Source organism: Oncorhynchus mykiss, chromosome 26 (assembly GCF_057628025.1).
Source record: "Oncorhynchus mykiss isolate SJ-2025 chromosome 26, ASM5762802v1, whole genome shotgun sequence".
Classification (NCBI taxonomy): Eukaryota; Metazoa; Chordata; class Actinopteri; order Salmoniformes; family Salmonidae; genus Oncorhynchus; species Oncorhynchus mykiss.
This window is the reverse complement of record NC_143047.1, coordinates 38,700,718-38,725,977: the sequence shown is the minus strand read 5'-3', so window position 1 is coordinate 38,725,977 and position 25,260 is coordinate 38,700,718. Positions and strand designations below refer to the sequence as shown.

The following is a 25,260-nucleotide window of genomic DNA, read 5'->3' as shown; positions in this document are numbered from 1 at the left end:
CCAGGCAACTAGTCAGGATGCTCTCAATGTTGCAGCTGTAGACATTTTTGAGGATCTGAGGACCCATGCCAAATCTTTTCAGTCTCCTGAGGGGAATAGGCGTTGTTGTGCCCTCTTTACGACTGTCTTGGTGTGTTTGGAATAGAGGTCAACCGATTATGATTTTTCAATGCCGATACCGATTATTGGAGGACCAAAAAAAGCCGATACCAATTAATCAGACGATTCTAATGATTTATTTATTTGTAATAATGACAATTACAACAATACTGAATGAACACTTATTTTAACTTAATATAAAACATAAATAAAATCAATTTAGCCTCAAATAAATAATGAAAAATGTTCAATTTGGTTTAAATAATGCAAAAACAAAGTGTTGGAGAAGAAAGTAAAAGTGCAATATGTGCCATGTAAGAAAGCTAACGTTTAAGAACGTTGCTCAGAACATGAGAACATATGAAAGCTGGTGGTTCCTTTTAACATGAGTCTTCAATATTCCCAGGTAAGAAGTTTTAGGTTGTAGTTATTATAGGAATTATAGGACTATTTATCTCTATACCATTTGTATTTCATTAACCTTTGACTATTGGATGTCGTTATAGGCATTTTAGTATTGCAAGTGTAACAGTATAGCTTCCATCCCTCTCCTCGCTCCTACCTAGGCTCGAACCAGGAACACATCGACAACAGCCACCCTCGAAGCAGCGTTACCCATGCAGAGCAAGGGGAACAACCACTCCAAGTCTCAGAGCGAGTGACGTTTGAAACGCTATTAGCGCGACACCGCTAACTAGCTAGCCATTTCACATCGGTTACACCAGCCTAATCTCGGCAGTTGATAGGCTTGAAGTCATAAACAGCGCAATGCTTGAAGCATTGCGAAGAGCAGCTGGCAAAACGCACAAAATTGCTGTTTGACTGAATGCTTACGTGCCTGCTGGTGCCTACCACCGCTCAGTCAGACTGCTCTATCAAATCATAGACTTAGTTATAACATAATAACACACAGAAATACGAGCCTTAGGTCATTAATATGGTAGAATCGGGAAACTATCATCTCGAAAACAAGACCTTTATTCTTTCAGTGAAATACGGAACCGTTCCGTATTTTATCTAACGGGTGGCACCCATAAGTCTAAATATTCCTGTTACATTGCACAACCTTCAATGTTATGCCATAATTACGTAACATTCTGGCAAATTAGGTAGCTCAAACTGTTGCATATACACTGACTCTGCGTGCAATGAACGCAAGAGAAGTGACACAATTTCACGTGGTTAATATTGCCTGCTAACCTGGATATATTTGATCTAAATATGCAGGTTTAAAAATATATACTTCTGTGTATTGATTTTAAGAAAGACATTGATGTTTATGGTTAGGAACACATTGGAGCAACGATACGCACCGCATCGATTATATGCAACGCAGGACACGCTAGATAAACTAGTAATATCATCAACCATGTGTAGTTAACTAGTGAATATGATTGATTGTTTTTTTGTAAGATAAGTTTAATGCTAGCTAGCAACTTACCTTGGCTTCTACTGTATTCGCGTAACAGGCAGGCTCCTCGTGGAGTGCAATGTAATCAGGTGGTTAGAGCTTTGGACTAGTTAACTGTAAGGTTGCAAGATTGAATCCCCGAGCTGACAAGGTAAAAATCTGTCATTCTGCCCCTGAACGAGGCAGTTAACCCACCGTTCCTAGACCGTCATTGAAAATAAGAATATGTTCTTAACTGACTTTCCTAGTTAAATAAAGATTAAATAAAGGTGTCAAATATATATATATTTATATATATATATATATTTTTTAAATCCGACAAATCGGTGTCAAGAAATATCGATTTCCGATTGTTATGAAAAATTTAAATCGGCCCTAATTAATCACCCATTCCGATTAATCGGTCGACCTCTAGTTTGGACCATGGTAGTTTGTTGGTGATGTGGACACCAAGGAACTAGAAGCTCTCAACCTGCCCCAATACAGCCCCGTCGATGAGAATGGGGGCGTACTCGGTCCTCCTTTTCCTGTAGTCCACAATCATCTCCTTTGTCTTGGTCACGTTGAGGGACAGGTTGTTATCCTGGCACCACACTGCCAGGTCTCTGACCACATCCCTGTAGGCTGTCTCATCATTGGCTTATGCAAAACAAATTACACAACACTAGTGAATACCTGAATGTCTATGCTACCTTTGTAGTTGTGTACACTCTGTGTGAGGTATTGTGGATGGTTTCTGTTTCAGTATAGTCTCCAGGGGAATGAGCTGTTTACAGGAGAGATGAGCCCAGACAATAGAGGGCTTAGTGGTTTGTACACACACACACACACAAAGACTAATGCTACGTTTATACCGATTTTTAGGCCGTTTATATGGTCCATCCTTCAATCAAATGTATTTTATAAAGCCTTTTTACATAAGTAGTTGTCACAAAGTGTTGATGAGTTTAGGACAGTCCAGTGAGTCAGAGACAAAACATCTGTCCTTATCATAATGCTCTTCTCTTCTCTCTGTGGACACCAGTCACCCCATCAGGACTTTTGGGTGTATATTAAGGTTTTGAATGGTGTTATTGTGTGTTCAGTGAAGAAGCTGGCAGCTGCTAGTCTTGGCATGGGGATGGACTGCTGCTGCTGTGCAGTGTAATCTAGTCGGTCCAGATGCTGTTATCCCTCAATGTTCCAGTCTCTTTATGTTGGCCAGCCGGCTATAAACTCATTTGTACATTTTTCATAGATTACATAATAACATGAAATGCACATTTTGTGGTGGATTCGGTGATGAATGATTTACGGTGTTGACCTCTCTGTGTGTTGTCTTGTCATCTCCAACCCTCTCTTTCTCTGTCTCCTCCAGTGGTGATGTCTTGAGACAGTCTCCCATCCGGCCTAGTGAAGGACGTGCGAGGTCAAGTGACTGCTAATGGGAACCCCTGTGACACCATGAGTGCTCGTGATGGCGGCCACGGCGGCGGGATCGGTGGCGTGGGCACGCTGGGCAGGCGAGGACGCTACGAGGACTCTGAGTTCACCCTGCGCATCTATCCGGGCTCCCTGGCCGAGGGCACCATTTACTGCCCCGTCAGCGCCCGCAAAAGCACCACGGCCGCCGAGGCCATCGAGCGCTGCCTGGAGCGCCTGCGTCTGGACCGTGACCGCTGCTACGTGCTAGCCGAGGTCAAGGAATTTGGCGGGGAAGAATGGATCCTGAACCCCAGCGACTGCCCCGTCCAACGGATGATGTTGTGGCCCCGCGGAGCTCTGGAGCAGCGCTCGGGCTCGGGCGGCGGGGAGGACTACCGCTTCCTGCTGCGGCAGAAGAATCTGGATGGCTCCATCCACTACGGCGGCAGCCTGCAAATGTGGCTGCGTGTGACCGAGGAGCGCCGGCGCATGACGGAGCGTGGCCTGTTGCCACAGGAGGAGGTCAGGGGTGACCACGCCGACTTGTGCTGCCTGCCGGAGCTCAACGAGCGCTCGCTGCTGGACAACCTACGCTCGCGCTTCCGCCAGGAGAGGATTTACACCTACGTAGGCAGCATCCTCATCGTCATTAACCCCTTCCAGTTCCTCCCCATCTATAACCCAAAGTACGTCAAGATGTACGACAACCACGCTCTGGGAGACCTGGAGCCGCACATCTACGCCGTGGCGGATGTGGCTTACCACGCCATGCTGCAGCGACGGAGGAACCAGTGCATCGTCATCTCTGGAGAGAGCGGCTCGGGAAAGACCCAGAGCACCAACTTCCTGATTCACCACCTGACTGCCCTCAGCCAGAAGGGGTTCGCCAGCGGGGTGGAGCAGATCATTCTGGGGGCGGGGCCAGTGTTGGAGGTAAGGACACCCGTGCAATAAAAATCCTTTGGAATTTGTAACAGTGATGGTTAGTTTTCTGGTGCTATTTTCCTCTCATGGATACAAAATGAGCCAAAATGCTTTTGTTCTGTTTCAGTCAGCCAGTCTACAGTGCAGTTTGTGTCAGCCAGTCTACAGTGCAGTTTGTGTCAGCCAGTCTACAGTGCCGTTTGTCAGACAGTCTACAGTGCCGTTTGTGTCAGACAGTCTACAGTGCCGTTTGTGTCAGCCAGTCTACAGTGCCGTTTGTGTCAGCCAGTCTACAGTGCCGTTTGTGTCAGCCAGTCTACAGTGCCGTTTGTGTCAGCCAGTCTACAGTGCCGTTTGTGTCAGCCAGTCTACAGTGCCGTTTGTGTCAGCCAGTCTACAGTGCCGTTTGTGTCAGCCAGTCTACAGTGCCGTTTGTGTCAGCCAGTCTACAGTGCCGGTTGTGTCAGCCAGTCTACAGTGCCGGTTGTGTCAGCCAGTCTACAGTGCCTCCTATCAGTCTATGAACTGTGTGTAGTGTAGTTGTACAGCAGCTGTGGTTGATGGTGCAATAAAAACAGTTTCCAGTAATGAAGAAACCGTTGCTCTATGATCGACCTGGTTTGTACCTGATAGACGGGATGAGCTGTGTGTTCAGACTCTGTTGGCTTGTACCTAATAGATGGGATGATCTGTGTGTTCTTATGCAACAGTGTCTGGCCTCAGCTGTCCCTGTGGCCAGAGTTCTACTGCTCTATAGAAGGCTTTATTGCAGTTTTCATCCAGCTGTGCAGGGAATATATTGTACACAGAGGAGCTTGTTCCTCTGCCCACAGCAGCTTCTGAATGGCTACAGTTGTACCTTCTTGTTTCACTGTCTCCTCCTTGTTTTTGGATACCAGACCGGAACGCAAAGCGCCGTCCAAGGTTGTCACTACATAATAGTTCAATCAAAATATATTCTGAACCTGTTGAGATGGACGGCAACAGAGCTTGGAAAGAAGGACAAACTCAAAATGAGTTGTTTATTACTGAGTTGTGCTACCTTTGTCAGAGGCGTAGGTTGTCTGAATAACAAGCCCTGTAGGTTATTTTGGGGCACCCTCTATTTCTGAACATTCCAGAGGGATTTACAGGCCCTAGAAAAGTACCCCCCTCCCCACATCCTCTGTCGTTCATCTGTATGTCACACAACAACAACACCTGCACCTTATTTCACCAGAATACCCTGGCAACTACAGCCACACAGCGTGGCAACTATGGTCTTTTTTCCGTCTCGGTGGTTCGCCGTCTGACCAGTCTGTTTACAGTAGCTTGGGTTTCATTGAACGTGGGCGTGTACACATTCCTTATGACATTCCTTGAGGAGGACTTCAGAGTGGCACCACACTCGTACTGTGTGACTGAGGAGTATATTGTTTTCGGTGGCTTTGGAAAGTATACCGTTTTAGTGTTCTGAACCAATTGTAAGAACTGGACAAGCAGGTGTTTTGGTCAACCCTGACCCTGATTGGTGTACAGTCCTTACTTGCCTCGTTCTATTTGAGAACATTAACACCTATACTGTAGGCCTATTACAAGTCAAGTGTTTGAGGGAGAACTATTCCTGTAGATTCATCCAGTCGTACTGTTAAACCCACTCCCACTCTGGACAGCTAATGTGTGTGTCTCCCACTCTGGACAGTTCATGTGTGTGTCTCCCACTCTGGACAGCTCATGTGTGTGTCTCCCACTCTGGACAGCTCATGTGTGTGTCTCCCACTCTGGACAGCTCATGTGTGTGTCTCCCACTCTGGACAGCTCATGTGTGTGTCTCCCACTCTGGACAGCTCATGTGTGTGTCTCCCACTCTGGACAGCTCATGTGTGTGTCTCCCACTCTGGACAGCTCATGTGTGTGTCTCCCACTCTGGACAGCTCATGTGTGTGTCTCCCACTCTGGACAGCTAATGTGTGTGTCTCCCACTCTGGACAGCTCATGTGTGTGTCTCCCAGTCTGGACAGCTAATGTGTAAGCCCTGTGGGTTAATCTCTAACAAGCTGGCACAATTGAGTGGTTTTTGAGGGCGGAGGTGAGATTGTGTATCTGCCCTTTACTGATTAGTAATGCTAGGGCCCAGGACAGGGGGACTAAGGGAACTAGGAGAGGGGGACTAAGGGAACTAGGAGAGGGGGACTAAGGGAACTAGGAGAGGGGGACTAAGGGAACTAGGAGAGGGGGACTAAGGGAACTAGGAGAGGGGGACTAAGGGAACTAGGAGAGGGGGACTAAGGGAACTAGGAGAGGGGGACTAAGGGAACTAGGAGAGGGGGACTAAGGGAACTAGGAGAGGGGGACTAAGGGAACTAGGAGAGGGGGAACTAGGGCCTAGTCCAGTCCACTCTATAGCTGACTCGTACCAATATTGATGTCTTCCTTTCCTCGTCTCCTTTGCTCATGATCACTGACCATGGAACTGGCCCCAACCTTGGAGATGGAACACATCTCACCCCGACAGTCTAACCTTGGAGATGGAACACACCTCACCCCGACAGTCTAACCTTGGAGATGGAACACATCTCACCCCGACAGTCTAACCTTGGAGATGGAACACACCTCACCCCGACAGTCTAACCTTGGAGATGGAACACATTTCACCCCGACAGTCTAACCTTGGAGATGGAACACACCTCACCCCGACAGTCTAACCTTGGAGATGGAACACATCTCACCCCGACAGTCTAACCTTGGAGATGGAACACATCTCACCCCGACAGTCTAACCTTGGAGATGGAACACATCTCACCCCGACAGTCTAACCTTGGAGATGGAACACATCTCACCCCGACAGTCTAACCTTGGAGATGGAACACATCTCACCCCGACAGTCTAACCTTGGAGATGGAACACATCTCACCCCGACAGTCTAACCTTGGAGATGGAACACACCTCACCCCGACAGTCTAACCTTTGAGATGGAACACATCTCACCCCGACAGTCTAACCTTTGAGATGGAACACATCTCACCCCGACAGTCTAACCTTGGAGATGGAACACATCTCACCCCGACAGTCTAACTTTGGAGATGGAACACATCTCACCCCGACAGTCTAACCTTGGAGATGGAACACATCTCACCCCGACAGTCTAACCTTGGAGATGGAACACATCTCACCCCGACAGTCTAACCTTGGAGATGGAACACATCTCACCCCGACAGTCTAACCTTGGAGATGGAACACATCTCACCCCGACAGTCTAACCTTGGAGATGGAACACACCTCACCCCGACAGTCTAACCTTGGATCACTCAAAAAGGGACTGTGGCTTTAAGAGGTATAGGGAAGTAGCTGTGTGAACTCTGTTTAAATCAAGAATCTATTCATCCTAGGTGCATTTCTAAGCGCTAGTTGTGTGGAACAGAATCCTGCTTCCCTCTAATATTCTTAACAGAGCTTTTAAGACTGCTGTTAAGGTTGAATTAAGAAACTGGGAGTGTCTCCATTCCATACTCCTCTCTCCTCGCCTCTTTCTCAAAACCTATTGGAGGAGAAGGTCAGAGGGGAGGGACCTCTGGCTTTCTCATCCAATGGGTTTTAAGAAGGACGCGAGGAGTCTGCAATAGAGATCTTCCTGTCTTTTCATTCCTCTCTCCCTCCCTTTGATGGTACATTACCTTGACTTGACTCCCACTCAAACATGGGGAGGGGGGCTTGGTCGGCTACCATTTCACTCCTGAGAGAACAATGTGCTTCTGGTCTTTACGCTAATGTCAGAGCCCTCTGACTAGCTCACGTCTATCCTTTGGTCCAGCTGTCAAGCATTATTCAGGCAGCCAGTATGTACATATATCCAGTGGCATAGCCATTCAGCTGGACCTACAACAGAGACTATAGAGTAGTGTTACCTGTCTAACCACTAGTTTACCTCCGTTAAGTCTAGGCTCAAGGTCAACATTTGCGAACATAGAAATCCATAATGAGAATATAGCAACATACCTGCTAGCATTGTTCTGACAGATGTGATTTATGATGCACAGTATTCTCTTGGCTCTAGCCTTGAGATAGTATGAGACACTCCCTTCAAGCATATAGCTCATGCGCTAAATAAAGGCCTACCACAAACAGTAACGTTATGGAGGCTGTTTAAGCGAATGGCTCATTAGCGCACTGCATTTGCTAATGGCCATAAATGGTTGAAGCGATTCAATAGTTTATCATTGAGCTTTGTTGAAGTGGTAGCACACACAGCGGATAAGGTTGGATAAGCAGGATACCAGGCTGTATCACTAACGGCCGTGATTGGGAATCCCATAGGGCGGCGCGCAATTGGCCCAGCGTCGTTAGGGTTTGGCCGGGGTAGGCCGTCCATTGTAAATAAGAATTTGTTCTTAACTGACTTGCCTAGTTAAATAAAGGTTAAATAAATAAACATATTTCCTTCTGGGGATTTCTATATTACTGTTGCAAAACCAAAGCTGAGCACACACTCATTTTCCAATGGCTGTCAGTTGAGAAGCTCACCCTGGGGCCACTGGCACAGACAGGATGTTAACGCTTGATGGAAGATATCACTTACGAGAGGCTTTACTCTGTTTGGAGCTCTGCCAACACCAACAGTTAGCTGTTAACTCCTGACATGCCCTGTCTCTCAAGTGCTCAAATGAATCAAGCTTTGGATTGATTGAGATGAATAGTGAGACTCAAGCTGCCATCAGCCAGGCGCATGTCTCTGGCAACTACTGAGTGGCACGGTCATGTTTCTAGGTCGCATACTGCTGAGAGTAGTGTGTAGGGATCACTGAAGGATGACAATGAATGTGGGATGTAGATTGTAGAGGTCGACCGATTAATCGGAATGGACGATTAATTAGGGCAGATTTCAAGTTTTCATAACAATTGGAAATCGGTATTTTTGGACACCGATTTGGCAGATTTTAATTTTTCTTTTACATTTAATTAAAAAAAATGTTTTTTACACCTTTTATTTAACTAGGTAAGTCAGATAAGAACACATTCTTATTTTCAATGACGGTCTAGGAACGGTGGGTTAACTGCTTCGTTCAGGGGCAGAATGACAGATTTTTACCTTGTCAGCTCGGGGGATTCAATCTTGCAACCTTACAGTTAACTAGTCCAAAGCTCTAACCACCTGATTATATTGCACTCCACGAGGAGCCTGCCTGTTACGCGAATACAGTAGAAGCCAAGGTAAGTTGCTAGCTAGCATTAAACTTATCTTACAAAAATTAATCATTCAATCATAATCACTAGTTAACTACACATGGTTGATGATATTACTAGTTTATCTAGCGTGTCCTGCGTTGCATATAATTGATGCGGTGCGTATCGTTGCTTCAATGTGTTCCTAACCATAAACATCAATGCCTTTCTTAAAATCAATACACAGAAGTATATATTTTTAAACCTGCATATTTAGATCAAATATATCCAGGTTAGCAGGCAATATTAACCAGGTGAAATTGTGTCACTTCTCTTGCGTTCATTGCACGCAGAGTCAGTGTATATGCAACAGTTTGAGCCGCCTAATTTGCCAGAATTTTACGTAATTATGACATAACATTGAAGGTTGTGCAATGTAACAGGAATATTTAGACTTAGGGATGCCACCCGTTAGATAAAATACCGAACGGTTCCGTATTTCACTGAAATAAACATTTTGTTTTCGAGATGATAGTTTCCGGATTCGATCATATTAATGACCTAAGGCTCGTATTTCTGTGTGTTATTATGTTATAATTAAGTCTATGATTTGATAGAGCAGTCTGACTGAGCGGTGGTAGGCACCAGCAGGCACGTAAGCATTCAGTCAAACAGCAATTTTGTGCGTTTTGCCAGCTGCTCTTCGCAACCACAGCGCTGTTTATGACTTCAAGCCTATCAACTCCCAAGGTTAGGCTGGTGTAACCGATGTGAAATGGCTAGCTAGTTAGCGGGGTGTGCGCTAATAGCGTTTCAAACGTCACTCGCTCGGAGACTTGGAGTGGTTGTTCCCCTTGCTCTGCATGGGTAACGCTGCTTCGAGAGTGGCTGTCGTCGATGTGTTCCTGGTTCGAGCCCAGGTAGGAGCGAGGAGAGGGACGGAAGGTATACTGTTACACTGGCAAAGTGCCTATAAGAACATCCAATAGTCAAAGGTTAATGAAATACAAATGGTATAGAGAGAAATAGTCCTATAATTCTTATAATAACTACAACCTAAAACTTCTTACCTGGGAATATTGAAGACTCATGTTAAAAGGAACCACCAGCTTTCATATGTTCTCATGTTCTGAGCAAGGAACTTAAACATTAGCTTTCTTACATGGCACATATTGCACTTTTACTTCTCCAACACTTTGTTTATACAAATATATATATTTTTAAATCTGCCGATTTAATCGGCATCGGCTTTTTTTGGTCCTCCAATAATCGATATCGTCGTTGAAAAATCATAATCGGTCGACCTCTAGTAGATTGTTCCATCTCCTGTCCTCTAATGGTTCCATCTTTCCCCTCCTGTCCTCCTCTAATGGTTCCATCTTTCCCCTCCTGTCCTCCTCTAATGGTTCCATCTTTCTCCTCCTGTCCTCCTCTAATGGTTCCATCTTTCTCCTCCTGTCCTCCTCTAATGGTTCCATCTTTCCCCTCCTGTCCTCCTCTAATGGTTCCATCTTTCTCCTCCTGTCCTCCTCTAATGGTTCCATCTTTCTCCTCCTGTCCTCCTCTAATGGTTCCATCTTTCTCCTCCTGTCCTCCTCTAATGGTTCCATCTTTCTCCTCCTGTCCTCCTCTAATGGTTCCATCTTTCCCCTCCTGTCCTCCTCTAATGGTTCCATCTTTCTCCTCCTGTCCTCCTCTAATGGTTCCATCTTTCCCCTCCTGTCCTCTAATGGTTCCATCTTTCTCCTCCTGTCCTCCTCTAATGGTTCCATCTTTCCCCTCCTGTCCTCTAATGGTTCCATCTTTCTCCTCCTGTCCTCCTCTAATGGTTCCATCTTTCCCCTCCTGTCCTCTAATGGTTCCATCTTTCTCCTTCTGTCCTCCTCTAATGGTTCCATCTTTCTCCTCCTGTCCTCCTCTAATGGTTCCATCTTTCCCCTCCTGTCCTCTAATGGTTCCATCTTTCTCCTCCTGTCCTCCTCTAATGGTTCCATCTTTCCCCTCCTGTCCTCCTCCATCTGGCACCTAGCCGCTGTCCATAATTTCCGAACATTGTTTACATTTCTTTCCTAGACACAGCAGAACCTTATGGGGACAAGATATTTAGCATTGGCAACTTGAACTACATTGGAATCCACCTCAGAACAACCAAGCTGTTCCACTTCCTCAAAACTACTGCTCATCAGTAATGACAGGCCAGTTCAGGAAACCAGTGTATCGTCTTGGAGATAACTGACATGTTTATCAAACGCTCAACGTAGTGGTTTGCCTCACACACTATAGTCAACGTGACATGTACAAGCAGAGTGCAAACAGTCTTGACAGATTGATGGGTCAGCTCATGCTCCTGGCCCTGTGCTCTGGGAGGGAAAGGGTGGGCAGATTGATGGGTCAGCTCATGCTCCTGGCCCTGTGCTCTGGGAGGGAAAGGGTGGGCAGATTTCAGAGATAAGGGCCAGATAGGATGGGCCAGATAGGACAGCCCGTTGACTTGTTCAGCTCTAGCCTGTAGACAGACCCTCCTGGCTGCATAACTACCACTCCAATCCAGATGGAGTGTCTGTTAAAGACACCCCCCCCCCCCCCCCCCACACGCACACACACACACACACACACACACACACACACACACACACACACACACACGTTGAAGATATGTTAGACCCATGGTTGTTGGAATGTTGGTTTAGAGATGGTTTACCGAATACGTTTAATACCATGTTTAGTATTAGTTAGACAGGTTTAGTATTAGTTAGACAGGTTTAGTATTAGTTAGACAGGTTTAGTATTAGTTAGACAGGTTTAGTATTAGTTAGACAGGTTTAGTATTAGTTAGCCAGGCTTAGTATTAGTTAGCCAGGCTTAGTATTAGTTAGCCAGGCTTAGTATTGGTTAGACAGGTTTAGTATTACTTAACCAGGTTTAGTATTAGTTAGACAGGTTTAGTATTAATCAAATGTCATTATAAACTAAGCTGCAACAACAATGATACATTGTGATAATTTACATTTTGTTTTACAACATTTTCACCAACAGAATACTTTTTCTACCTGTCCAAGACAATTGGCCTGCGGTCAAGATTAGTCTTTATCCCGCGATTAAAAAGCCATCATAATAAAAAACAGCTGTGGGAACATGGCATCAATTTGAGATAAACAAGAAAGCCTATATGTCACTTCAGTGAAGGGGAGGGAGTATAGATGAATTAAGGATGACACATATTAAGACACAAGTTTTCTAGCACTTCAAGAAATAATCTCTCATTGGAAAAAGACTAGTTCTGGGCTACCTGTAGATGTGAGTGGAGACAGCTGGCTTCCCTGGGAGCGAGTCAGGAGCAGGCAGAGTCCAGGGTGACTTATTACTTATTACTCTTTCTGTGGTTGCCTCATCATTGTCTGCCTTTGAAGAATAAGGAGCTGTCACAGTGGGAGCAGCTGGGGGCTACACTGGAGCCCGCTTCAAGGCTCCTGGCACTGCTGTTAGTGTGTGTGCACAGCTTCCTCTAATTTACACACACACACACACACACAGATCAACTCTGTGAGGGCTCCCGAGTGGCGCAGCATTCTAAGGCACAGCATCTCAGTGCAAGAGGCGTCACTACGGACACTGGTTAGATTCCAGGCTGTATCACAACTGACCGTGATTGGGAGTCCCATAGGGCGGCGCACAATTGGCCCAGCGTCGTCCGGGATTGGCCCGGGTAGGCCGTCATTGTAAATAAGAATTTGTTCTTATCTGACTTGCCTGGTTAAATAAATAAAAAATAAAAACTCCTTCCGCGTGACTTAGTTACGTAACAAAACCGTTAGATTAGATTTGAAGATGTTTTATCTATTTAGTCTGGTTGCCTTTTAGCTTCTTCTCTCTATCAGCCTGCAGTGTGAGCTAGTGGTTGGAGAATAGGATGGTGACCAGGAGATATATGGTTTGAAGTCCAGGTCAGACACAGTTAGTAAGTAGACCCACACTCACCGCTGAGGAATCGGGATCATGCAACTTGCTTTGATTGAAATGTGGCCTACTTTGCAGACTGTTCCCCCTAAAACATGGATTCAAGAAAATGATCTCTGTAGAAGACAACCGACTAGTTACTGTCTGTGGATAGAGCTGCTGTGAGGAGTCTGGAGGGTCAGGCTAGTTACTGTCTGTGGATGGAGCTGCTGTGAGGAGTCTGGAGGGTCAGGCTAGTTACTGTCTGTGGATAGAGCTGCTGTGAGGAGTCTGGAGGGTCAGGCTAGTTACTGTCTGTGGATGGAGCTGCTGTGATGAGTCTGGAGGGTCAGGCTAGTTACTGTCTGTGGATAGAGCTGCTGTGAGGAGTCTGGAGGGTCAGGCTAGTTACTGTCTGTGGATGGAGCTGCTGTAAGGAGTCTGGAGGGTCAGGCTAGTTACTGTCTGTGGATGGAGCTGCTGTAAGGAGTCTGGAGGGTCAGGCTAGTTACTGTCTGTGGATGGAGCTGCTGTAATGATTATTTGGCCCAATGCTACTATTGTACTCCCCCTTGTATGTACAGCCAACAGAAACACTCCCGGAGTGAGTCGGCCCAGGTCAGCAGCTTCTCCTCTCTGCGCTATCCCTCATCACTACCCTTCTCTCTCTCTCACACACACACACACACACACACACACACACACACACACACACACACACACACACACACACACACACACACACACACACACACACACAGAGCACATGTAATACCAACCCCCCTAGCCCTGTAATGCTCTGCAGGATTAGGGCTGTACTGTATGTCTCCCTCCACACAGGGCGGGGTCAGCAGCAGACATGGGAGGGGGGGCTTTACTGTCCACTGGAAGGGGTTGTTTTTCATTCCCCTTGGCAACAGAAAGACCAGACAGATTGGGATCCATTGAGCTCTCGGCTTTCTGGTGTAGAATCTGGTGTGTCCATTTTGTGTGTGTGTGTGTGTCGAAAGGGTGTGTGTTGAGGCCCTGGGGTGTGTGTCTGTGTGCTCGTACGAGGTTACACAAGGTATTGTAACTGTAGTCCTACAGTATTGACTGGTTGACTAAACAGTCAGCAGATACAGGGTCAGTTCCAGTTTCTCCTAACATCGTATAGATGACAGAAAAGGCTGAAGTTATGATTATACTCCCACTCTCCTGTGTTATTCTCTCACCCCATTAGATTGCTGGTGTGACTGGTTCTGTGTCAGACATTCTAGTAGTTCTAGTTGTCTGCCTCATTAAGATCATATACATGTCAGAGATGATCCACTTCAGGAAATAAACAAGCTAAATGGATTCAATCCCTGTGGTTGTAATTAGTGCTGTCTCGAGAAAAAAATGAACGTTTTTTCAACCAATTGATTGGTAGAAATGTTAAAACGAGAATTTGTCCATATATAGACACACTATACAGTGCATTTGGAATTATTCAGACCCCTTGACTTTTTCCACATTTTGTTATGTTACAGCCTCATTCTAAACTGTATTCAATTACAGTTTTTCCTAATCAATCTACACACATTACCCCATAATGACAAAGTGGAAAAAACTGTTTTTTTAGAACATTTTGCAAATGTATAAAAAAAATCCCAATCTGCGTGCCAGTTATGGTTCTGGTTTGCACATGTTCATGGAACACTTTCATTACATTTATCAACAACCTCTTTGTATCTCAAAATCATTGTCATTTGGTTAATCAAAAATCAATCTAAATGAAAATGATACGAACCTTTTAAAAGTATATGAAGCCAACAGATATGAAGCCTGCTAATATGAATCCCGACATTGTGTAAAATATTCTGGGCCCTCAGTTTCCAGTGGGACAGACACCGCTGTAGGCTATTTACACAAGGGATAATAAGTAATCATGTCGGCCTATTTTATTAGAGCATTACATTTTTGCACTTTCATGCTGAGTAGTTATCGAAACGAAGCGAGCTGGAATACATTGAGGAACTATTGTCATTCTCAGTGGATGTAAAAACATATGTTGTTTGCTGGCTGTTTGAGGTGATGAAAACATTACTTTGAGAAGCTCCACAGCTCATTAGTGATGGTGGTGCATTAAGCCAAGCAGAAATACTGTCAGATCCCCAAATGGGCACATTCATATGCATTGGTGTAAAAATACTTGAAAGTACTGCTTGAGTAGTTTTTTTGGGGATCTGTACTTTACTTTACTTATTTATGTTTTTTACTGCTTTTACTTACATTCCTTAAGAGAATATTGTAATTTTTACTCCATACATTTTACTTGACACCCAAAAGTCCATTTTGAATGCTTAGCAGGACAGGAAAATAGTCAAATTCACACACTTATCAACCGAACATCCCTGGCCTCTGATCTGGCAGACTCACTAAACACAAATGCTTTGTTTGTAAATTATGTCTGGAGTGTCTGGAGTGTCTGGAGTGTCTGGAGTGTCTGGAGTGTCTGGAGTGTCTGGAGTGTTGGAGTGTCTAGGGTGTGCCCCTGGATTTCAGTAAATAAAAAAAACAAGAACATGGTGCCTTCTGGTTTGCTTAATATAAGGAATTTGACATGATTTTTACTTTTGCTACTTAAATATATTTTAAACCAAATACTTTTACTCAATTAGTATTTCACTGGGTGACTTACTTTTACTTGAGCCATTTTCTCTTAAGATAACTTTACTTTTACTCAAAGTAACTGTTGGGTACTTTTCCCACCACTGTTTATATGCCTCCATCAGCGCCCAGGCCAGGTAGCCATAGGCTACTTCTATGAGTAATCAGGTCAGGTAGCCATAGGCTACTTCTATGAGTAATCAGGCCAGGTAGCCATAGGCTACTTCTATGAGTAATCAGGCTAGGTAGCCATAGGCTACTTCTATGAGTAATCAGGCTAGGTAGCCATAGGCTACTTCTATGAGTAATCAGGCTAGGTAGCCATAGGCTACTTCTATGAGTAATCAGGCCAGGTAGCCATAGGCTACTTCTATGAGTAATCAGGCCAGGTAGCCATAGGCTACTTCTATGAGTAATCAGGCCAGGTAGCCATAGGCTACTTCTATGAGTAATCAGGTGCGCGTCCTTACTCAACATTGACATGATTGCTCCAAACAAAAGACAATGACTAAACTCGTCAAATGGAATGAAATGAACCTAAACGTGTTTCTCACAAGGGTAGCGCTCGGTAGGTTGTGCGCTCGGCAAACAACGTGTCCACTATGAGAACGGTAAAAGACTGTAAAATAATAATATATTAAATGCATGAACAGAAATGACCGTAACCAAACAAACATTGTAGATTAGAAAATATAGGAATTAATGGTACTACTGGTGATATATGTAATGGGGAAATTAAAGGAAATGATGAAACAATGAATGGGCACAAATTGGCGGGAGAAGGGCATTCTGGAGCCAGATGTGCATTTTAGCCACACTCCCCTTCTTCCTGGACTGAGCCATCCCCACGGCCTCCGCAATGGATTAGTTCACTGAGATCGGCGCGAATAAGACAGGTGTCTCATGTGCCATTTAAGAAAACAAATATATGTGTATATATATATATATATATTTGCTACTGCTCAACAACAACAAAAAATTGACCAGTCGACTAATTGGGTCAGCCCTACTTGTAATGTAAAGATGATGACGAAGTGAGATGATAAACTGCTCAATTATAGTGGGCTGCAAACGGCCCTACTTACTGTGATGGTGTTCGTCATTTAAAATAGGCTCCAATCCGAGAACACTGGGTTATGGGAAAACGTCACATGCTTCTGTACCGTGCATGTTTTCAACAGGGAACGTCGTGATTTGGCTCTCGTGAAAGGAAGACGCATACATACAGGAACTATTTTCAACAGGAGGCTCTGTGTTGGGCCTCCCATTTGAATAAGTGTAGTAATAACTGTGTGTGTACTATGAATGGTTTCTACGGTTCAATCTTTTTCCATCACCTTGATATGGGGTGGTTAGGGGCAGCCCCTTGCCTCAGTAACTACAGGTAATGTTATGATACAGTGCCTTGCGAAAGTATTCGGCCCCCTTGAACTTTGCGACCTTTTGCCACATTTCAGGCTTCAAACATAAAGATATAAAACTGTATTTTTTTGTGAAGAATCAACAACAAGTGGGACACAATCATGAAGTGGAACGACATTTATTGGATATTTCAAACTTTTTTAACAAATCAAAAACTGAAAAATTGGGCGTGCAAAATTATTCAGCCCCTTTACTTTCAGTGCCGCAAACTCTCTCCAGAAGTTCAGTGAGGATCTCTGAATGATCCAATGTTGACCTAAATGACTAATGATGATAAATACAATCCACCTGTGTGTAATCAAGTCTCCGTATAAATGCACCTGCACTGTGATAGTCTCAGAGGTCCGTTAAAAGCGCAGAGAGCATCACGAAGAACAAGGAACACACCAGGTAGGTCCGAGATACTGTTGTGAAGAAGTTTAAAGCCGGATTTGGATACAAAAAGATTTCCCAAGCTTTAAACATCCCAAGGAGCACTGTGCAAGCGATCATATTGAAATGGAAGGAGTATCAGACCACTGCAAATCTACCAAGACCTGGCCGTCCCTCTAAACTTTCAGCTCATACAAGGAGAAGACTGATCAGAGATGCAGCCAAGAGGCCCATGATCACTCTGGATGAACTGCAGAGATCTACAGCTGAGGTGGGAGACTCTGTCCATAGGACAACAATCAGTCGTATATTGCACAAATCTGGCCTTTATGGAAGAGTGGCAAGAAGAAAGCCATTTCTTAAAGATATCCATAAAAAGTGTCGTTTAAAGTTTGCCACAAGCCACCTGGGAGACACACCAAACATGTGGAAGAAGGTGCTCTGGTCAGATGAAACCAAAATTGAACTTTTTGGCAACAATGCAAAACGTTATGTTTGGCGTAAAAGCAACACAGCTCATCACCCTGAACACACCATCCCCACTGTCAAACATGGTGGTGGCAGCATCATGGTTTGGGCCTGCTTTTCTTCAGCAGGGACAGGGAAGATGGTTAAAATTGATGGGAAGATGGATGGAGCCAAATACAGGACCATTCTGGAAGAAAACCTGATGGAGTCTGCAAAAGACCTGAGACTGGGACGGAGATTTGTCTTCCAACAAGACAATGATCCAAAACATAAAGCAAAATCTACAATGGAATGGTTCAAAAATAAACATATCCAGGTGTTAGAATGGCCAAGTCAAAGTCCAGACCTGAAATCAATCGAGAATCTGTGGAAAGAACTGAAAACTGCTGTTCACAAATGCTCTCCATCCAACCTCACTGAGCTCGAGCTGTTTTGCAAGGAGAAATGGGAAAAAATGTCAGTCTCTCGATGTGCAAAACTGATAGAGACATACCCCAAGCGACTTACAGCTGTAATCGCAGCAAAAGGTGGCGCTACAAAGTATTAACTTAAGGGGGCTGAATAATTTTGCACGCCCAATTTTTCAGTTTTTGATTTGTTAAAAAAGTTTGAAATATCCAATAAATGTCGTTCTACCACATGATTGTGTCCCACTTGTTGTTGATTCTTCACAAAAAAATACAGTTTTATATCTTTATGTTTGAAGCCTGAAATGTGGCAAAAGGTCGCAAAGTTCAAGGGGGCCGAATACTTTCGCAAGGCACTGTATATAAGGTTGTTAAGTATAATCCTGGTTAACTGTGAAAGATGACCAGAGTCCTGTGAACTGTAGAATAGATGCAGTACAGGATATGGTAGTATATGTATATGGTAGGTAATGTTATGATATATAAGGTTGTTAAGTATAATCCTGGTTAACTGTGAAAGTCGACCAGAGTCCTGTGAGCTGTAGAATAGATGCAGTACAGGATATGGTAGTATATGTATATGGTAGGTAATGTTATGATATATAAGGTTGTTAAGTATAATCCTGGTTAACTGTGAAAGTCGACCAGAGTCCTGTGAACTGTAGAATAGATGCAGTACAGGATATGGTAGTATGTGTATATGGTATGTAATGGATCAACCTGTTAAGAACACATGTATCTCTTCCTCTGCAGGAATGCTGTTTACATAGACCAGCCTCATTAGAACGGCTGTGGTGATCTGACCTCCTCTCTGTCTGAGCTCCACACACCTCTGTCCTCCCTTTTACACAGGCTGCATTCTGCTCGTATACGTGTGTGCATCGCACCAGCCTCCACTCCTAAATAAAGCTTCACTCCAACCAAGCGCACACACACACACACACACTATATTACTAGTCATCTTCTAAAGTGTTCTCAGAAGTCCTATTACTATACATGTAGTGTACATGCCAGTGCACTAACCTGTATTCCCCCCCCCCCCCCCCCCCCTCCCCCAAAATGACTGAGCTGTCATGAAATTGAAGGATTTGCTTCAACCAATTGGCATCTATGTAGAGGAATGCTAACCAACTTCCCTCTGCTTCTTCTCAACACTCCTTATCTCCCCCAGGCAGAGCCAGAGCCAAGCACAGTTTCTCTCATAGACACTGTGTAGGGTTGTAATGGAAGGCTGGCCTGATGCAGCGCTAGCTAGCTGAGGAGGGACGGTTCGCTACAGTACATGTTGTTCCATCCTGGTCCTACTTTGTCAACCTGACTCAACATTCATGTGTTTGAATGTATTGCAGTCCTGTGTGATTTGTATGTGCTTGTACTGTACATGACACCACAAATAAAGTTCCCTCAGGTTAAATAAAGTTTCCCTCAGAAGTTCCCGCTGAAAAAAACAACATTTTATTCCCCCAAAGGTTCCCCCTGAAAAGAAAAAAGCGTTCATAGTGGATCGACGCTCACTGCTGCTTCTCCCATTGGATCAAAGGGCTGCAGCCAGGTCAACGTTCAGTAAGACATTTTGTCTCTACGTCAGATCCAAGTATGGACAGGGCCAGAGTGAATACTTGGTGAGTCCGGTCCCCTTACTAAATCAAAGGAAGGGATGCTCCAACTAGACTCTTGAGCTCATCTGCTGCCAGACCCTCCCAAAACATCTCCAGGTCAACATCCTGTCTGTGTGACTGGGGGCGTATTGTATTTGGTTTACACAGTGCAGGTGGTGGACGGACTAATAACTTCTGTATTAGTCTGGAGAGAAACAATGCATTGATCTGTCCTTGATCTGCACTGGTTACTCACATGTTCCTGCAACTATTTCTAATTGACATCAAGTCAAGATGATGCACAAACCATTTGTTATGGGGACCTTTTCTGGAGACAAAGACCACACAAACAATACCATATCTGTTATAGCATTCACTTGCTCAGAGGTCTGTACAGAAACGTATTAGTGAACTGCAGAAACGTATCCTAATCTCTGAACAGGCATAGTATTCACTTGCTCAGAAGTCTGTGCAGAAACGTGTCCTAATCTCTGAACAGGCATAGTATTCACTTGCTCAGAAGTCTGTGCAGAAACGTGTCCTAATCTCTGAACAGGCATAGTATTCACTTGCTCAGAAGTCTGTGCAGAAACGTGTCCTAATCTCTGAACAGGCATAGTATTCACTTGCTCAGAAGTCTGTGCAGAAACGTGTCCTAATCTCTGAACAGGCATAGTATTCACTTGCTCAGAAGTCTGTGCAGAAACGTGTCCTAATCTCTGAACAGGCATAGTATTCACTTGCTCAGAAGTCTGTGCAGAAACGTGTCCTAATCTCTGAACAGGCATAGTATTCACTTGCTCAGAAGTCTGTGCAGAAACGTGTCCTAATCTCTGAACAGGCATAGTATTCACTTGCTCAGAAGTCTGTGCAGAAACGTGTCCTAATCTCTGAACAGGCATAGTATTCACTTGCTCAGAAGTCTGTGCAGAAACGTGTCCTAATCTCTGAACAGGCATAGTATTCACTTGCTCAGAAGTCTGTGCAGAAACGTGTCCTAATCTCTGAACAGGCATAGTATTCACTTGCTCAGAAGTCTGTGCAGAAACGTATCCTAATCTCTGAACAGGCATAGTATTCACTTGCTCAGAAGTCTGTGCAGAAACGTGTCCTAATCTCTGAACAGGCATAGTATTCACTTGCTCAGAAGTCTGTGCAGAAACGTGTCCTAATCTCTGAACAGGCATAGTATTCACTTGCTCAGAAGTCTGTGCAGAAACGTGTCCTAATCTCTGAACAGGCATAGTATTCACTTGCTCAGAAGTCTGTGCAGAAACGTGTCCTAATCTCTGAACAGGCATAGTATTCACTTGCTCAGAAGTCTGTGCAGAAACGTGTCCTAATCTCTGAACAGGCATAGTATTCACTTGCTCAGAAGTCTGTGCAGAAACGTGTCCTAATCTCTGAACAGGCATAGTATTCACTTGCTCAGAAGTCTGTGCAGAAACGTGTCCTAATCTCTGAACAGGCATAGTATTCACTTGCTCAGAAGTCTGTGCAGAAACGTGTCCTAATCTCTGAACAGGCATAGTATTCACTTGCTCAGAAGTCTGTGCAGAAACGTGTCCTAATCTCTGAACAGGCATAGTATTCACTTGCTCAGAAGTCTGTGCAGAAACGTGTCCTAATCTCTGAACAGGCATAGTATTCACTTGCTCAGAAGTCTGTGCAGAAACGTGTCCTAATCTCTGAACAGGCATAGTATTCACTTGCTCAGAAGTCTGTGCAGAAACGTGTCCTAATCTCTGAACAGGCATAGTATTCACTTGCTCAGAAGTCTGTGCAGAAACGTGTCCTAATCTCTGAACAGGCATAGTATTCACTTGCTCAGAAGTCTGTGCAGAAACGTGTCCTAATCTCTGAACAGGCATAGTATTCACTTGCTCAGAAGTCTGTGCAGAAACGTGTCCTAATCTCTGAACAGGCGTAGCATTAGCTGCCCAGGCTAATGTCACAGTACTAAAGGCTACCAGTTGGTTAGGCAGTGGCAGATGCTGTTGGCGTGTCCAGTCAGTGGCAGCCCAACAATGTGCTTGTGTTTGTGCGGCATCAAAAAGCCTCTTTATTTAAGGGGAGGCAGGTGAGAGTCCTCAGATGCCACGTCAGCAACACAGTGTAGCCAGCACCTGCTGTCTGCATTCACTAGCTGCCCTGGCCCGCTGCCCCGGCCCGCTGCCCCGGCCCACTGCCTGTACTACACCTGGGCCTTTGTCAGTGTGGCTAGAGATAGATTTATGGAATAGTCTTGATAGATATATGGAATAGTCTTGGGAGAATAATGTTTGGAATAGACTTGATAGATAAATAGGAGAATAGATGTTTGGAATAGACTTGATAGATAAATGGGAGAATTGATGTTTGGAATAGACTTGATAGATAAATGGGAGAATGGATGTTTGGAATAGTTTTTAACAGAAAAGTGTGTCAACTCTGTCAGATTTCTATCTGTAGAAATAGTCACTGTTCTCTAATTATCATCCTTAATCATAATAGCCGTCTACCAGGATTTCTGGAAAACCACGTCATTTATTGAAAGTTCCAGGAATTTTTCAACTCTACCCATCACCCATAAAGGGGTTTAAAGTGGAATTAACAGTGTTTTAGCAACATGAAATCTTATTAAAATCTGTTCCAATAAACCCCCAGGAAGAATATGACTGCTTTATATATATATATAAACCCCCGGGAAGAATATGACTGCTTTATATATATATATAAACCCCCAGGAAGCATATGACTGCTTTATATATATATAAACCCCCAGGAAGAATATGACTGCTTTATATATATATATAAACCCCCGGGAAGAATATGACTGCTTTATATATATATATAAACCCCCAGGAAGAATATGACTGCTTTATATATATATATAAACCCCCAGGAAGAATATGACTGCTTTATATATATATATAAACCCCCAGGAAGAATATGACTGCTTTATATATATATATAAACCCCCAGGAAGAATATGACTGCTTTATATATATATATAAACCCCCAGGAAGAATATGACTGCTTTATATATATATATAAACCCCCAGGAAGAATATGACTGCTTTATATATATATATATAAACCCCCAGGAAGCATATGACTGCTTTATACATATATATATAAACCCCCAGGAAGAATATGACTGCTTTATACATATATATATAAACCCCCGGGAAGAATATGACTGCTTTATATATATATATAAACCCCCAGGAAGAATATGACTGCTTTATATATATATATAAACCCCCAGGAAGAATATGACTGCTTTATATATATATATAAACCCCCAGGAAGAATATGACTGCTTTATATATATATATATAAACCCCCAGGAAGCATATGACTGCTTTATACATATATATATAAACCCCCAGGAAGAATATGACTGCTTTATATATATATATAAACCCCCAGGAAGAATATGACTGCTTTATATATATATATAAACCCCCAGGAAGAATATGACTGCTTTATATATATATATATAAACCCCCAGGAAGCATATGACTGCTTTATACATATATATATAAACCCCCAGGAAGCATATGACTGCTTTATACATATATATATAAACCCCCAGGAAGAATATGACTGCTTTATATATATATAAACCCCCAGGAAGAATATGACTGCTTTATATATATATATAAACCCCCAGGAAGAATATGACTGCTTTATATATATATATAAACCCCCAGGAAGAATATGACTGCTTTATATATATATATAAACCCCCAGGAAGAATATGACTGCTTTATATATATATATATAAACCCCCAGGAAGCATATGACTGCTTTATATATATATATATAAACCCCCAGGAAGCATATGACTGCTTTATATATATATATATAAACCCCCAGGAAGCATATGACTGCTTTATATATATATATATAAACCCCCAGGAAGCATATGACTGCTTTATACATATATATATAAACCCCCAGGAAGAATATGACTGCTTTATATATATATATATATAAACCCCCAGGAAGAATATGACTGCTTTATATATATATATAAACCCCCAGGAAGAATATGACTGCTTTATACATATATATATAAACCCCCAGGAAGCATATGACTGCTTTATATATATATATAAACCCCCAGGAAGAATATGACTGCTTTATATATATATATATATATATAAACCCCCAGGAAGAATATGACTGCTTTATATATATATATATAAACCCCCAGGAAGAATATGACTGCTTTATACATATATATATAAACCCCCAGGAAGAATATGACTGCTTTATATATATATATAAACCCCCAGGAAGAATATGACTGCTTTATATATATATATATAAACCCCCAGGAAGAATATGACTGCTTTATTTATATATATATATAAACCCCCAGGAAGAATATGACTGCTTTATACATATATATATATAAACCCCCAGGAAGCATATGACTGCTTTATATATATATATATAAACCCCCAGGAAGAATATGACTGCTTTATATATATATATATAAACCCCCAGGAAGAATATGACTGCTTTATTTATATATATATATAAACCCCCAGGAAGCATATGACTGCTTTATATATATATATATAAACCCCCAGGAAGAATATGACTGCTTTATTTATATATATATATAAACCCCCAGGAAGAATATGACTGCTTTATTTATATATATATATAAACCCCCAGGAAGCATATGACTGCTTTATATATATATATATAAACCCCCAGGAAGCATATGACTGCTTTATACATATATATATAAACCCCCAGGAAGAATATGACTGCTTTATATATATATATATATATATAAACCCCCAGGAAGAATATGACTGCTTTATATATATATATAAACCCCCAGGAAGAATATGACTGCTTTATTTATATATATATATAAACCCCCAGGAAGAATATGACTGCTTTATACATATATATATATAAACCCCCAGGAAGCATATGACTGCTTTATACATATATATATAAACCCCCAGGAAGAATATGACTGCTTTATATATATATATATAAACCCCCAGGAAGAATATGACTGCTTTATATATATATATTTTTTTTTCTTTCAAGTGCACACTTAAATATGGTCGTTTTCATACTCTGACTGTTTGGGGATGATGTACATTAAGGCAATTGAACATTGTATAGCAATATATTGTGGGAACGCCCACTGCAGTAAATAAAACTTAATAAACACATCTGTCTTGTCCAGGACCTGACTCTACACAGACCGGTGCACCTTAGCCAATCAGAGCTACAGTAGGCCTATATGCAAATAAGCAATTTTCCACACGGGCCTGCCATCATTCACGTTGAACTAGACTGTGTGTTTACAGGCAGTAGGACCTGCCATCATTCACGTTGAACTAGACAGTGTGTTTACAGGCAGTAGGACCTGCCATCATTCACGTTGAACTATACTGTGTGTTTACAGGCAGTAGGGCCTGCCATCATT

The 25,260-nt window shown here is 43.1% G+C and overlaps 1 protein-coding gene across 42 annotated transcripts in view; it reads left to right on the top strand.

The window, feature by feature from the left end:
* myo9aa (myosin IXAa) overlaps positions 1-25,260 on the top strand; it is a 196,192-nt gene that overhangs the window by 33,527 nt on the left and 137,405 nt on the right. For all 42 annotated transcript variants that reach the window (XM_090223020.1, XM_090223008.1, XM_090223004.1 and 39 more), the window contains exon 2: positions 2,868-3,847. In XM_090223020.1, coding sequence (XP_090079146.1) covers positions 2,954-3,847 — 894 coding nt within the window. In that variant the 5' untranslated portion in view covers positions 2,868-2,953. The remainder of the gene's footprint in view (positions 1-2,867; positions 3,848-25,260) is intronic.